The sequence below is a fragment of the Pongo pygmaeus genome, chromosome 1, assembly GCF_028885625.2.
Source record: "Pongo pygmaeus isolate AG05252 chromosome 1, NHGRI_mPonPyg2-v2.0_pri, whole genome shotgun sequence".
Taxonomy (NCBI): Eukaryota; Metazoa; Chordata; class Mammalia; order Primates; family Hominidae; genus Pongo; species Pongo pygmaeus.
In genome coordinates, this window is record NC_072373.2 from 99410415 (window position 1) to 99425006 (window position 14592).

The 14592-nt window shown below is 48.1% G+C and overlaps 2 protein-coding genes across 6 annotated transcripts in view; both read right to left on the bottom strand.

Moving 5' to 3' along the window:
- Positions 1–3500, bottom strand: part of C1H1orf56 (chromosome 1 C1orf56 homolog) — a 5109-nt gene extending 1609 nt beyond the window's left edge. For all 3 annotated transcript variants that reach the window (XM_054461325.2, XM_054461331.1, XM_063663569.1), the window contains exon 1: positions 1519–3500. In XM_054461325.2, the coding sequence (XP_054317300.1) occupies positions 1519–2523 (1005 nt within the window). In that variant the 5' untranslated portion in view covers positions 2524–3500. The remainder of the gene's footprint in view (positions 1–1518) is intronic.
- BNIPL (BCL2 interacting protein like) lies at positions 2784–14463 on the bottom strand. Of its 3 annotated transcripts, XM_054461317.2 has the most exons (11): positions 13555–13596; positions 12987–13006; positions 12659–12754; positions 11766–11830; positions 11310–11534; positions 7217–7399; positions 6922–7024; positions 6630–6761; positions 4480–4566; positions 4198–4296; positions 2784–3724 (listed from the first exon to the last, which is right to left on the bottom strand). In XM_054461317.2, the coding sequence occupies exons 5-11, from the start codon at positions 11494–11496 to the stop codon at positions 3688–3690; spliced, it is 828 nt and encodes a 275-aa protein (XP_054317292.1). In that variant the 5' UTR covers positions 11497–11534; positions 11766–11830; positions 12659–12754; positions 12987–13006; positions 13555–13596; the 3' UTR covers positions 2784–3687. The 3 variants fall into 3 exon arrangements, with proteins under 3 accessions (XP_054317292.1, XP_054317284.1, XP_054317278.1); XM_054461309.2 differs by lacking the exon at positions 12987–13006 and having other exon boundaries at positions 4522–4566; positions 13555–14463; XM_054461303.2 differs by lacking the exon at positions 12987–13006 and having other exon boundaries at positions 13555–14463.
- Positions 14464–14592: the final 129 nt, after the last annotated feature.

Below are 14592 nucleotides of genomic sequence, written 5' to 3' on the forward strand. Positions count from 1 at the left end.
GCTTCATCTCCCCCTCTCACAAACCCATATTCCCTCAACCCTACTGCCCACCCCTTACTTATTTTTGTATGCAGTAATGGTATTGGACACACAAGGAGAAAAACAGAAACAAGCAAAATGACCAAGTATATGCTTTATCACCTTTCCGTCCTCAAAGTCCTATCATCCGTATCAATTGAGACTACCTTATCAAGTCAATCAGAACCTTTGCTAATTCTGGGTAAAGCAGAGGACTATCCTTCCTTGTCCTGGAAGAACAGTTCTCCCAAATGGTAGTGGTGAAGGGCACTGGTGTCAAACCTGGTTTTAATCTCGTGGCTCTGCCACTTACTAGCTTTGTAAACCACAGTTTCTTCATCTGTAAAGCAGGGATAATAATACCTCATAGGGTGTGAGGATCGATTCAGGTAAAGTGCACATACTGAGACCTCAAATTTTGGCAGTTGTTGCTGTTAAGCTGTATTAGGTCAAAACTATTAACTGATTAAGATCCTTCATATCTGTTAATTATCTGTGCATCAAAAAGACTTTATGGGCCAGGCACAGTGGCTCATGTCTGTAATCCCAGAATTCTGGAAGGCCAAGGTGGGCAGATCCCTTGAGCTCAGGAGTTGGAGACCAGCCTGGGCAACATAGCGAGATCTTGTTAGCCAGGCATGGTGGTGCACGTCTGTAGTCCCAGCTACTCAGCAGGCTAAGGTGGGAGGATTGCTTGAGCCCAGAAGATGGAGGGTGCAGTGAGTTGTGACTGCGCCACCACACTCCAGCCTGAGTGATGAGAGCGAGACCCTGTCTCGAAGAAAAAGTCTTATGGCCAGGGGCACAGTAGCTCATGCCTGTAATCCCAGCACTTTGGAAGGCTGAGGCAGGAGAATTGCTTGAGCCCAGGAGTTCAAGACCAGCCTGGGAAAGATAGCGAGATCTTGTCTGTAAAAAAAAAAAAGAAAGAATTTCCAGGGCCAGGCATGGTGGCTCATGCCTATAATCCCAGCATTTTGGGAGGCCGAGGCGGGTGGATCACTTGAGGTCAGGAGTTCTAGACCAGCCTGGCCAACATAGTAAAATGCTGTCTCTTCTAAAAAAAATTAGCCGGGCGTGGTGGTGGGTGCCTATAATCCCAGCTACTCAAGAGGCTGAGGCAGGAGAATTGCTTGAACCTGGGAGGCAGAGGTCGCAGTGAGCCAAGATCACGCCATTGCACTCCAGCCTCAGCAGTAAGAGTGAAACTCTGTCTTGAAAAAAAAAGTATTTCTAATCTTAACTATTAACTATTTGGTCAATAATCACCTAATGAGCAGTAAGACATTTTACCTAATGACCGACCAGTAGTTGCTCAATAAATAATAGGTGGAATCAATGGCTAACAATGTGAATAACCAATGCATGTTATGAATCAATAACCAGGTAAGTCAGTAACAGTTCATGTAAGCAACACTGGCTGGCTTAGCAACTGGGTTTTAGATACCAGGACTTTTCAGATTTGTCAACAAAGACCCTGGCTCATCACCAAACACTTACTGGTTGCATCTCTGTGAACACTGAAGAGAGGCTATTCCAAATATCCTCCAGGCCAATCCTGACCTGTTTCCAAAAAGCCAGGGCTGGGCAGGGGCTGGTGGGTGGCAGGCTGGGACTGCTTCTGAGGTGGATGGTGGGGAAGGGGGTAGTGGTGGTCCTGGTACTGGTGGTGCTCTGAGAGGCACAGTTCGTGTCAGTACAGAGACTTGTGTCCAGGGGGCACTCTTCCCGAAGTCGGTTGCAGGGACATTGTTGATAGGTGCAAGGCTTGTGCTCCGTGCGGAGCTGGCTCAGCGCCCCAACTCGAAGGCGCCCGGAAAGGCCGTGCAGCTTCCCAGCCCGGCTCCGGCTCATGGTGCCCGACTTGCAGTGGCAGTGCCACGGGCCCCAGGGCATCAGCACCAACCGCAGATCCTCAGGAGGTGGCATGGCTGTGGGTGAGGGTGACGGCCACCGGCTCGGGGTAGACCCAGGTGTGGACCACTGGCTCAGGGTGGCCTCCGAGCCTGGCAGGTCCTCAGTAGACCTCCCGGGGGAGCGCGGCAGGCTTGAAGTCAGCCTGATTTCAGGCTCCTGACTATTGGCTATAAACCTCGTGCTAGAACTCCCCGCTGTATTGGGAGTCGCACTGGGAAACTCTCTGCTGGTGTTATCCTTTCCGGCATTAATCACAATCCCCTCTTCCGAAGACCCATCCTCCTCGTTAATCGCGGACGACCGGCTAAAGCTGGTGGACACCGTGGCGGCCAAGAGCTCGGCAGCCGCTGGTCCAGCCAGGCGGTCGGCGTCGGCCATGGCATCATTCTCGTCCTCTAGGATTATCCTTGTCTTCCGGGGAAGACCACTCCGGGCGGTGCTCCGGTAGCTGCGGGTCATAGGGCCCCCGAAGCGTAAACTGACCCGCTGCATTTCGGTCGGAGTCTGGGTCAGGCCTTGGGCTCCCGCCGCCCGGGGACCCAGACTCAGCAGCAGGACCCACAGCAGCGCGCCGGCGGCGGGGACCATGGGCCTGGGCTCTTGGGTTTGGGAGGGAGGCCAGTGAGGCAGGCCCTGCCTCCTACCTTCGCTCCCTCCCTTCCGCTGTAGACCCACCGGGTCGTTTGAACCGAGGCCCGCGGGGAAGGGGGTGGAGTTCGATGCGCAGGCGCGCGCGCGGGCGCGCGCCGCGCGGGGTGCTCCTAAGGAACCTCTGCGGCAAGAACTCTGCCAGAACCGAAGGTTTGGGATGCAAGGGGTGGTGAAAGAGTCGTTCACTTCTTTGGAGCAGAGCTTAAATGTCTCTTCGCAGTTTATTAGCCTCTACAGTTCCAAATTTACTAAAGAGGGCAAAAATACAGGTTTTGAAAGCACTCCTTCCCAGGCTCACAGGCAGCAGACATGACTTAGAAGGAAAAAGGGCATACAGTGGTTCTTCAAGATTTAATGAGCTGACTCTCCTGGCTCCCAGCAGGCAGGCTGGCTGTCAGGTAAGCCTCTTCCATCCAAGGTGGAAAGATCACAGTCCCTCCAGTTAGAGAGGAGGAAAATTAGGACCCAAAAAGATGAAGTTATTTGCCCAAGGTTCTACAGCTAAAGTAGGATTAAAACCCAGAGCTCTGGCCGGGCGCGGTGGCTCACACCTGTAATCTCGGCACTTTGGGAGGCCGAGGCGGGCAGATCACGAGGTCAAGATATCGAGACCATCCTGGCCAACATGGTGAAACCCCGTCTCTACTAAAAATACAAAAAAATTAGCTGGGCGTGGTGGCGTGAGCCTGTAGTCTCAGCTGCTCGCTGAGGCTGAGGCAGAAGAATGGCTTGAACCGGGAGGCGGAGGTTGCAGTGAGCCGAGATCGCACCTTTGCACTCCAGCCTGGCGACAGAGCAAGACTCCGTCTCAAAAAACAAAAAACAAAAAAACCCAGAGCTCTGCATATCCCATACAAAATGACCGTACATTCAGCCTTCCATCCCAACAACTGGAATGAAAGTCACCCAGCAGATCAGCTTCCCAGCCTCAAAGCCCTGCTGAAGGCAGGGTCATGCAAAGGACAAAATCCCACTGAGAAGTGAAGATCCGGTGGTACTGAGGTTGGGGATAAGATGATTTACAAAACAGTTCAGATGTTTCAGGGATTCGGGTGTAGGCAGATCACTAACTGGTTCTAAGGCCCTTTATCCAGTCCTGTGCTAGGTCCCTCCTGAGCCATGGAGATCCCGGTCCAGCCTAGGAGAGGGAGAGGGGGAGGAGAGAAGTGGTTCAGGGGCAGGACTTGGGTTTTACTTTCTGGTTTGGGGAGACAAGCCAGGTGAATTGGAAGAGCTAGATGATTGGGTTATTATTTAGCACTTTTGCTCCCTAACACCCTCTCCCCCACTGGATATCATCTGTTCACTGTCAACACATCTCTTCCTAATTTCTAGGGCCAGTCTGAATCTCCTCTGCACTGTGATTATTCCTTTATTCCTTATTGCCTCTGCACTTATATGTATAGGTTTTTTTTTCATTTATTCTTGTTGGATGCAGTAGTGTCCTTCATTTCTTCTCTGGGTGTGTGCAGTTTCCCCATATACATTAAAGCACCCGAAAGCAGGGCTTCTAACTTTTCGTTCTTTTGTGCGTCCCCCAAGGCATTAAAAAAGTAGAGATTGGCTTTACACATCCCACCCCAAAGCTTTATTCTTAAGTGTGAAACTCACTGTCTGACAGCTTCAGGGATGTGGACTTGATCCAGGGATATGAGTTGGGCCAGCTCCCCCAGGCTGTCCAGAAAACGGATTTTTTGTGTGAATTTGGAACTGAAAAGAGAGAATAAACCAACTGTGTTTTGTATTGGGAGAAGGGTTGTCAAAAATCCTTGCAAAGAAAAATGTAGAAGTAGAGTGGTTAAGGCTAGAAAGAATCAAGGTGGAGAAAGATCTTAATCTTGATTTTGAAAATGGGGGGAAGGAGAAGGGAGTCCTTGTTCCTAGAACTAGTACCTGATGAAGGGCCGAAGCAGTGCCAGAAATGCTTTCACATACCATGTAGCATGGACAACCACTAGGGCTCGCAGGTTTTTCCGTAGCCTGAAAAACAACATGAGATCATCCTATTTCTTCTTCCACCTTTATGTGTGAAGGTCAAGTGGAACTGTTTTCTGTACTGTAACTTCCTTCATTCACTTCTCTAGTTTCTCGATTTATCTGGTACTTGGGTCTAATCCCCATTCCGTCAGCTGTAATCTCAGCTCCACCCATCTTATTTAGCCCTCCATGATCCTCATTTTTAAAAAAACTCTCAGATTTTTTTTTTTTTTGAGGAGTCGTCTCACTCTGTCGCCCGGGCTGGAGTGTAGTGGCACGATCTCAGCTCACTGCAAGCTCCGCTTCCCGGGTTCACACCATTCTCCTGCCTCAGCCTCCTGAGTAGCTGGGACTACAGGCGCCCACCACCGTGCCCGGCTAATTTTTTGTATTTTTAGTAGAGATGGGGTTTCACCGTGGTCTCAATCTCCTGACCTCGTGATCCGCCCACCTCGGCCTCCCAAAGTGCTGGGATTACAGGCGTGAACCACTGCGCCCGGCTTTTTTTTTTTTTTTTTTTTTTTGAGACGGAATCTCACTCTTGTCACCAGGCTGGAGTTCAGTGGCTCGATCTCAGCTCACTGCAACCCTCCACCTCCCGGGTTCAAGTGATGCTCCTGCCTCAGCCTCCTGAGTAGCTGGGATTATAGGCGCATGCCACCATGCCCAGCTAATTTTTGTATTTTTTTAGTAGAGATAATGACTTGTCACCATGTTAGCCAGGCTGGTCTTGAACTCCTGACCTTGTGATCTGCCCACCTCGGCCTTCCAAAGTGCTGGGATTACAGACATGAGCCACCGCGCCCGGCCACCTGGTCTTTTTTTGCTCCATTTCCATCTTGTGCCCTACCCTCGCGTAAGTTCCTTTTGCATGCTTCTACATCGCTCCATGACCAAGATTACTTATAAAACTCTAGGTGGAAGAAGACCAGCAAGGACGAAAAAAGGAAAGGGGGCAAGAAGAGAAAAGTGAGCAAAGGGAGATGGGGGAACCAAAAGGGGAAAAAAAAAACCTGAGAAGGAAAAGAAGACACAGGGCCAGGCACGGCGGCTCACGCCTGTAATCCTAGCACTTTGGGAGGCCGAGGCAGGCAGATCACCTGAGCTCAGGAGTTCAAGACTGGCCTGAGAAACATGGCAAAATCCTGTCTCTAACAAAAAAAAAATACAAAAATTAGCTAGGCATGGTGGTGGCGCATGCCTGTACTCCTAGCTACTTGGAAGGCTAAGGTGGGAGGATGGCTTGAGCCAGGGAGGCAGAGGTTGCAGTGAGCCAAGATCGCACCACTGTACTGCAGCCTGGTGACAGAGAAGACACATAGGTCAGTGATGAAGGCAGAGAAGAAGATAATGGACGTGTGGAAAGGGAAATAAATGGCAAGACTGAGAGAAGAGTGCTTTCTGTGTGCCAGGCAATATGCCACACTAATTTACTCGATTTTCACAAATACCCAGTGGCAAAAGTATAACTATTGCCATTTTACAGATAAAGAAGCTGAAGGGGCCGGGTGCAGTGGCTCATGCCTATAATCTCAGCATTTTGGGAGGTGGAGGCGGGCAGATCATTTGAGCTCAGGAGTTTGAGACTAGCCTGGGCAAAATGGTGAAACTCCATTTCTACAAAAAATACAAAAGTTAGCTGGGCATGGTGGCCCATGCCTATAGTCCCAGCTACTTGGGAGGCTGAGGTGGGAGGATCACTTGAGCCTGGCAGGCATAGGTGGCAGTGAGCCGAGATCGTGCCACTGCACTCCAGTCTGGATGACACAGCCAGATCCTGTCTCAAAAAAAAAAAAAAAAAAAAAAAACAGAAAAACTGAAGCTGAAGCCCAGAGAGGTTAAGTGACTTGTCCAAAGCCATACAGCTAGTAAACGGTAATGTGGTAATGGCAGGATTTGAAGCTAGATTTCCTTGACTCCAAGAGAAGACAGAAGACAAAAGAGCTGGGAAAGGAACGTAAAAGGACAAAGAAAATAGGAAAGGACTAAATGGAAGAAGAAATAATAGAAAGATGGGGAAAAAAAGATTAGATAGAGAGTTGTAGCCCTCTCATCCCAGGTCTCACCGCCGATCCAGGGTACGGTAACACTGGCGTATCCAGCTTAGAGGTGGAACTTGGGCCCTGCTTGTGCCTCCACTCAAATGAACAAGCAGGTAATTTTCAGCTACTAGCAGCTCCAGAGTTCCCACCATATACCTGGGGGGATGAATTGCAGGGAAGGTATGTGTTGGGGGCTTCAGGGAGTGAGAGGAACATTACTGTAGACTCTCCCATCAGCTACTGATCTTTGAAGGAGTTCTTTTTTACTTTTCCCTCCCTAACACTGCCCTGTAACCCTTCAGGCCTTCCACCTCACCTAAACAAGTGTTCCATGACATAGGTGTAGTTGGGGATGCTGCTTCTGGGTAGATAACAGGAAGCAAAAAGGATGACAGCATTGAGGCCATCACCGTGGTAACCTGGAGAGTGTAAGGGGAAAATTCATTTGGTCAACAAAAATGTATTGACAGATAGTATATCTGTTTAAGTTGAGGGACTCTGAGGGTCTCTGGAAGTTCCAGGATAGATTTTGGATCCAATGACTGAGTCTCCAGCTTAGGCATTTTATTAAGAAGCCATAGCTCTTACCCCTGCATTATGCTAGCCATTACCTCCATGAGACAGGACTTTCTTATAGGGCTCAATGACAGTCATGTCTACGCGCTGCTCCCGTGGTCCCATTCGGAACACCCTCCAGTGATGTCCATCTTCTCCAGCCACATCCCACATACAACCTTGGCCCAGCCTTTCAGCTGCCTCACTGGTGCCCAGACCCTCTGCCCGGGGTAGTTCATCTAAAAGAGAGGGATGGGGAAGGATCAACAAGGCAGATTTCCTACCTTCAGTTTTTTGTAACTTCCTCAGATTCCTAGTTTGTTACTCTAATCTGGCATTCCTCAATTTTTTCCTTGATTCTTTTTTTTTTCCTTTTTTTTGAGACAGAGTTTCATTCTGTCACCCAGGCTGGAGTGCAGTGGTGGGATCTCAGCTCACTGCAACCTCCACTTCCTGGGCTCAAGTGATTCTCTAGCTTCAGGCTCCCGTGTAGCTGGGACTACAGGCATGCACCACCATACCCAGCTAATTTTTGTATTTTTTGTAGAAACAGGGTTTTGCCATGTTGCCTAGGCTGGTCTTGAACTCCTGAGTTCAAAGCAGGGATTACAGGCATGAGCTACTGCACCTAGCCTCTAACCCAGGCTTCTGTTTTGACTCTAGCCGTATCCCTAAATGCCTAGAGTGTACATCTTCACTTTGTGTCTCCTTGTCATCAACAAATCACCAGATTCAAAAGGGAACTCAAGGCTGTGCTCAGTAGCTCGTGCCTGTAATGCCAGCACTTTGGGAGGCCAAGGCAGGAAGATAGCTTGAAGCCAGGAGTTTGAGACCAGCCTGGGCAACAAAGTGAGACCTCATCTTTACAAAAAATTTAAAAAATAATAAAATTACAAATTACAAAACAATAACAACAACAACAAAGTGGAACTCAAAATCATTCTCTTCTGCTTTGGGAGGCCAAGGTGGGAAGATCACTCGTGCCCAGGAGTTCAAGGCTGCAGTGAACTATGATCATACCACTGCACTCTAGCCTGGGTGACAGACTTTGTCTCTAAAAAAAAATAATAATAATACAGCCTGGGCAACAAGAGTGAGACTCTGTCTCAAAAAAAAATAATATTAATAATAAATAAATTATTCTTCTTATTCTCCCTCATATTTCCTATTTCCTTTTTTTTTTTTTTTTCTGAGATGGAGTCTTGCTCTGTTGCCCAGGCTGGAGCGCAGTGGTGCGATCTTGGCTCACTGCAACCTCCGCCTCCCAGGTTCAAGTGATTCTCCTGCCTCAGCCTCCCGAGTAGCTGGTGCTACAGGTGCACGCCACCATGCCTGGCGAATTTTTTGTATTTTTAGTAGAGACGAGGTTTTGCCATGTTGGCCAGGCTTGTCTCGAACTCCTGACCTCAGGTGATCCACCTGCCTCGGCCTCCCAAAGTGCTAGGATTACAGGCATGAGCCACTGTGCCCAGCCATATTTCCTGTATTGATGAATGACTGAATCCATCTAGCTGCCTGAATGAGAAAACTATATTATTATTATTATTGTTGTTGTTGTTGTTGTTTTCTTTTAGAGACAGGGACTCACTCTGCTACCCAAGCTGGAGTACAGTGGCTCGACCTTTGCTCACTGCAGCTTTGACCTCCTGGGCTCAAGTGATACTCCCACCCCAGCTTCCCAAGTAGCTAGGGCTATGGGTATACATCAGCATGCCTGGCTAGTGAGAAAACTGCATGTCATGTGAAACTCTTTCTTCTCTATCAGTCCTGAAATCAAATGGACTCCAGATTGTCTTCCATCATCTCTGTGATATTCTTTCATCATCCTTTCCACTACTGCTATCCTGGTTTGGGTTCTTAGTATTTCTCGCCTGGCCTTGGTACTAGCCTCCTTACTGCTTTCCCTGCCTCTAGTCTGTTTTTTTCCAATAGACCCTCTATACCACTGCTAAAGCAAGCTTTCCTTTCTTCTCTACCTTTTTTTTTTGAGACAGGGTCTCACTCTGTCTTCCAGGCTGGAATGGAGTGGCATGATCTTGGCTCACTACAACCTCTACTTCCCAGGCTCAGGTGATCCTCCCACCTCAGCCTCCTGAGTAGCTGAGACTACAGGTCTGTGCCACAAAGCCTGGCCAATTAAAAAAAAAATTTTTTTTGTAGAAGTAGGGTTTCACTTTGTTGCCCAGGCTGGTCCCAACTCCTGGGCTCAGATGATCTGCCCTCCTCAGCCTCCCAAAGTGTTGGGATTACAGGCATGAGCCACTGCACCCAGCCTCTTTAGCTTTTTATTCAAGTGATAATATATTATACCCACCATTCTGCATGATCTTTCCATAGCAATAGAAACAGCTGCTTCTTTTTTTTTTTTTTTTTTTTTTTTTTGAGACAGAGTTTTGCTCTTGTCGCCCAGGCTGGAGTGCAATGGTGCGATCTCGGCTCACCGCAACCTCCACCTCACCGGTTCAAGCAATTCTCCTGCCTCAGCCTCCCAAGTAGCTAGGATTACAGGTGTGTGCCACCATGCCCAGCTAATTTTGTATTTTTAGTAGAGACGGGCTTTCTCCATGTTGCTCAGGCTGGTCTTGAACTCCTAACATCAGGTGATCCACCTGCCTCAGCCTCCCAAAGTGCTGGGATTACAGGCGTGAGCCACCGCTCCCGGCCTAAGAACTGCTTCATTTTAAAAATAGTTGCATAGCCTAGTGCAGTGGCTCATGCCTGTAATCTCAACACTTTGGGAGACTGAGGCAGGAGGATTGCTTGAGGCCAGGAGTTCAAGACCAGCCTGGGCAACATAGCAAGACCCTGTCTCTACAAAAATATATAAAAATTAGCCAGGTTTGGTGGCGTGGGCCTATAGTCCCAGATACTTGGGAGGCTGAGGCAGGAGGATTGCTTGAGCCTAGGAGGTTGAGGCTGCAGTGAGCCAAGATTGTGCCATTGCATTCCAGAATGGGCAACAGAACAAGACTGTCTCAAAAACAAAATGTTGCCTAGTATTTAGTATTCCATTGGATGGATGCACCATAACAAACGTAATACCTTACTGCTGGATCTTTAGGTTGTTTCCAATCTTTTCAGAGTCATTAAATTTGATCATGTTACTCCTTTGATTAAAACCTTACTGGGCCAGGCATGGTGGCTCACACCTGTAATCCCAGCACATTGGGAGGCCAAGGCAGGCGGATCACTTGAGGCCAAGGAGCTCAAGATCAGCCTGGCCAACATGGTGAAACCCCATTTCTACTAAAAATATAAAAATCAGCCATACATGGTAGCGCAAATCTGTAATCCCAGCTACTCAAGAGGCTGAGGAACAAGAATCACTTGAACCCAGGAAGCAGAGGTTGCAGTGAGCCTATCTCACACCACTCTACTCTAGCCTGGGCAACAGGCAAGACTCTGTATCAAAAACAAAAAACAAAAAAACTTATCATGACTCCCTATTGTCTACAAGATAAAATCTAAACTCCTTAGCATGGCAGCAAGGGCCTCCATGATGTGACCTTTGTCTACTTAACCCAGCAGCACTATCTTTTGTCACTCTCTTCACCTCCCGGCCCTTCATATTAAAATAGTCATGCTCATACTTTGAATTCCCCAACATGCCATGCTATTGCTTGAGTTGCTTCTGCTGCTTCTCCTTAGAATGCCCTCTTTCCAACTACCTGATAAATGTCAGCTTCAGCTTTCAACACTTAGCTCAGAATCATCTCCTTCATGAAACCTTTCCTAACATCTCTCAGGCAGAACTGACCTTTTCCTTCTCCCTGTCTACACTGTAACCTACACATATATAGATCATAACCTTTAACTGCAATTATTTTTATATATGTTTATTTCCTACTAAGCAGAGAATTCCCTGTAGGCCCTCTCTTATTCATCTTTATAACCCCAGTCCTATACATGATAGTATATAACAGGCATTCAATTAAATTTTCCTTAATAAACAATGGGCTCCCCTCCCCCTCTACTGACTACTCTCACATTGGACCTATAAGCCCAAGTTCCATTTGAGGAAACTAATTTTGCTGGTCGTGGCCCTTGGTCCCACCTTATTAGTTCTGACTGCAGTCCCATTAAGTCCATCCTGATCCTTTAGCTCTAGCCTCTACTTCTACCAGCTGAGTCCTCTGGTTTGTTTCCCACCTTCCCATTCAAATTCATGTCCACTGTCCAGCTGCTCCGAGTCTGAAGGTGTCTCCAATTCGTCTACCTCCAGGTCAGAACTGCCATCAGGAGAGGAAGGTGCAGACTGGGTGGGTGAAGCTCCATCATTTCCAGGCCCCTTAGTCAGACTCAGCCGCAACTCTGGGGCAGAAAGACGCTTGCGCATGGGGCGCTGGCCACACAGGGCTAAAGTGCTAGGGGTACCTGCAGTTGGAGAGAGGGGGAAAAAGAGAACCAAGATGGGTGTGTGTGTTGGAGTGCCGAGAGGGCTAGAATTCCTGTATGTGAAAGTGATAATATGGGATGAACGCTGAAGAAGGACTGACGCAGGGGAGATTTGGGAAAGGGGGAATGGAACTGTAAAAGGATAGAGGTGGCATAGCCCTTTACTGGACTAGAATCAAGAACTTGAGGCCTGGTTTCTACTTGACCTACCTGCCTGTGAATCTCCTTTAGGGTCTTCAGGATCTTCAGAAGGGCCAACCTCCTCAGGAAGCAATCTAGAGGGGAAGAGATTAAAAGGCAGCAGAGATATACACCAAAGGCATCAAGCCAGGACTCAATATATAGGTTCTCTCTCCCCACCATGATTTTATCACCTATGCTTTCTTTTTTTTTTTATTGTTTTTTTGAGACAGGGTCTCACTCTGTTGCCCAGGCTGGAATGCAGTGGCACAATCACAGCTCACTGCAGCCTCTACCTCCTGGGCTCAAGCGATCCTCCTACCTCAGCCTCCCGAGTAGCTGGGACTACAGGTGTGCACCACCACACTTGGCTAAATTTTGTATTTTTGTAGAGATGGGGTTATGCCATGTTGCCCAGAGTAGTCTTGAACTTCTGAGCTCAAGTGATCCACCTGTCTTGGCCTCCCAAAGTGCTGGGATTACAGGCATCAGCCACCATGCCCGGCCTCCGTTTTCTTTTTCCCATTTTTTTCCTTCAAGTCCTAATTCACCATTCCCGCGTCCATTTGCTTTTTTTTTTTTTTCGAGACAGAGTTTCACTCTTGTTCCCCAGGCTCGGGTGTAATGGCACAATCTCAGCTCACTACAACCTCTGCCTCCCAGGCTCAAGTGATTCTCCTGCCTCAGCCTCCCGAGTAGCTGGGATTATAGGCATGTGCCACCATGCCTGGCTAATTTTGTATTTTTAGTAGAGACGAGATTTCACTATGTTGGTCAGGCTGGTCTCAAACTCCTGACCTCAGGTGATCCACCTGCCTCGGCCACCCAAAGTGCTGGGATTACAGCCATGAGCCGCCGCGCCATCCCCTCCGTCCATTCGTGACCATCCCTCCCTTCTCCCAGCCACCCTCACACGTCCTCACCTAGGGAATTCTTCATCCTGCCATTCCTCCTTCAGCTCCAATTCCCCATGTCTCAGGGCTGCTCCTAGTTCTGGTGCTTCTGCAATCTCCCTGACCCTAAGACAGCCCCCAAGAAGAAAAGATTAAGGGAACTGAATAGAAGGTAAGAATAATTGAAATGAAGAACAGTAATTGAGATACAGAGCAGAGGGTAGGCCTTCAAAAGGACTCAGATCTCTTGCCTCCTATACAGATGTTTCTCTTACCTTCACTACTTGCTAGAAGCAGATTACCTGCTGTTAAGTTTGGGAGCAGACGAAAGAAGGAATGTAAAGTTAATCATATTTACCTCTGTAGCAGTTGCTCCACCTACAAAGTTGGGGTGAGAGATGTCCCACATTACAAGTGGCTGGAACCCAGCTAGACCCACCCAGCTATCACTGAGCAAAGTCGGGAGGACGACACCTAGTCAGGCCTGCCTTTCCTCCACCGAGCTGGGGAGTGGCTAAGGGAAAACATGGCATAGGTGGAGGGGTGGAGGAAGAAGGTAAGGAGAAAGATTTGCCGGAACGAGAACCTAGACCTAAACTCGGTTCTGGTTCAGCTTTCCTGATGGCCATTCTGGAGGGTGAGGGTTAGAAAATAAACGAACACAGGCAGATTTATCAGGTACAACATATTACAGAAACTTCCTTTATTTTTAAACCAGGGAATTATCCTGGAATCCCGTTCCCCAGTTCCATACCATACTGACATTTCCTACCTAAAACCACCCTCATCCCTTCTCTGCAAATTCTCTTACAGTCTTGTCTCCTTGAGGAACCTGGGATTTGAGCCGGTAAGAGGTGGGTGGTGGGGAAGTCTCTCAGGACTGTTTATTCACTGTTACCAATCAAGTGAGCCAAGATCTTACTTACCCAATATCTGTCTTTTTTCCTGCCTCTTGTATAGTTCCCATCTTCACAAGTCTTCCTGCCTCCTTCTTTAAACACCTAGGAGTTGTTGGGGAGCTGGTTGTCCCAGCCCCCAACACTTCCTTACCTCTTTTCTGTCTCAGCTGTTGTAGCTCTTGCCTCCAAGGAGGGAGGTGTGGAAGGGAGGTAACCTCATCTTCAAAACAGGTTTTGCCACTCCTCTCCCCAGGAGCAGGTTTGCCCAAAAGAAAACCCTGCCTCCTGTGAGGGGGCGGGTTTTGGGGAGGAGAGTGCATTTTCTAGTGGGGGCCAATCTTGGGTGAGTCTAGGAAGACAATTTGTTCTCCTTTCCAGACTCCATATATCCCTCTCAAAGTTGCTCTTTACACAAACAAGCAAAAAAAACCAGTAGAAACCGTTGTGTTTCTGGCCAGGCATGGTGGCTCATGCCTGTAATCCCAACACTTTGGGAGGCCAAGGTGGGCGGATCACCTGAGGTCGGGAGTTTGAGACCAGCCTGACCAACGTGGAGAAACCCCGTCTCTACTAAAAATACAAAAAAAAAAAAAAAAAAAATTATCCGGGCGTGGTGGCACATGCCTATAAGCCCAGCTACTTGGGAGGCTGAGGCAGAAGAATCGCTTGAACCTGGGAGGCAGAGGTTGCAGTGAGCTGAGATTGCGCCATTACACTCCAGCCAGGGCAACAAGAACAAAACTCCATCTCAAAAAAAAAAAAAAAGAAAAAGAAACCATTGTGTGTGTTTCTAGGACTGTTATCTTGGGTCTACTTTTCAAGCATAAGGAAAACTGGGGAAATGGAAGCATGTTATAAGGAGGTTTCTGGGAGAATAAACAAGTTGAACGGGAGGCTGAGGATGAGGGGAGACAGAAGCCTGTTGCTCCTTATTCCCAAAAAGAGTCAACAGAAAGAAGACATTAAGTATAGTAGGAAGAAGGGAGATGAATTTTGAGGAGACTGAAACAACTATCACAAAGAAAGGCCTGAATACACTTGTAAAAAAAGACAGTAAGACCCCCA

Coding starts and splice junctions, on each gene's coding strand:
- BNIPL (XM_054461303.2), bottom strand. CDS start 13,847: ATGCACTCTCCTCCCCAAAACCCGCCCCCTCACAGGAGGCAGGGTTTT. Junction 7,025..7,216: donor GAAAGTCCTGTCTCATGGAG/GTAATGGCTAGC, acceptor TACACTCTCCAG/GTTACCACGGTGATGGCCTC. Junction 4,297..4,479: donor CTGCTTCGGCCCTTCATCAG/GTACTAGTTCTA, acceptor CTCTCTTTTCAG/TTCCAAATTCACACAAAAAA.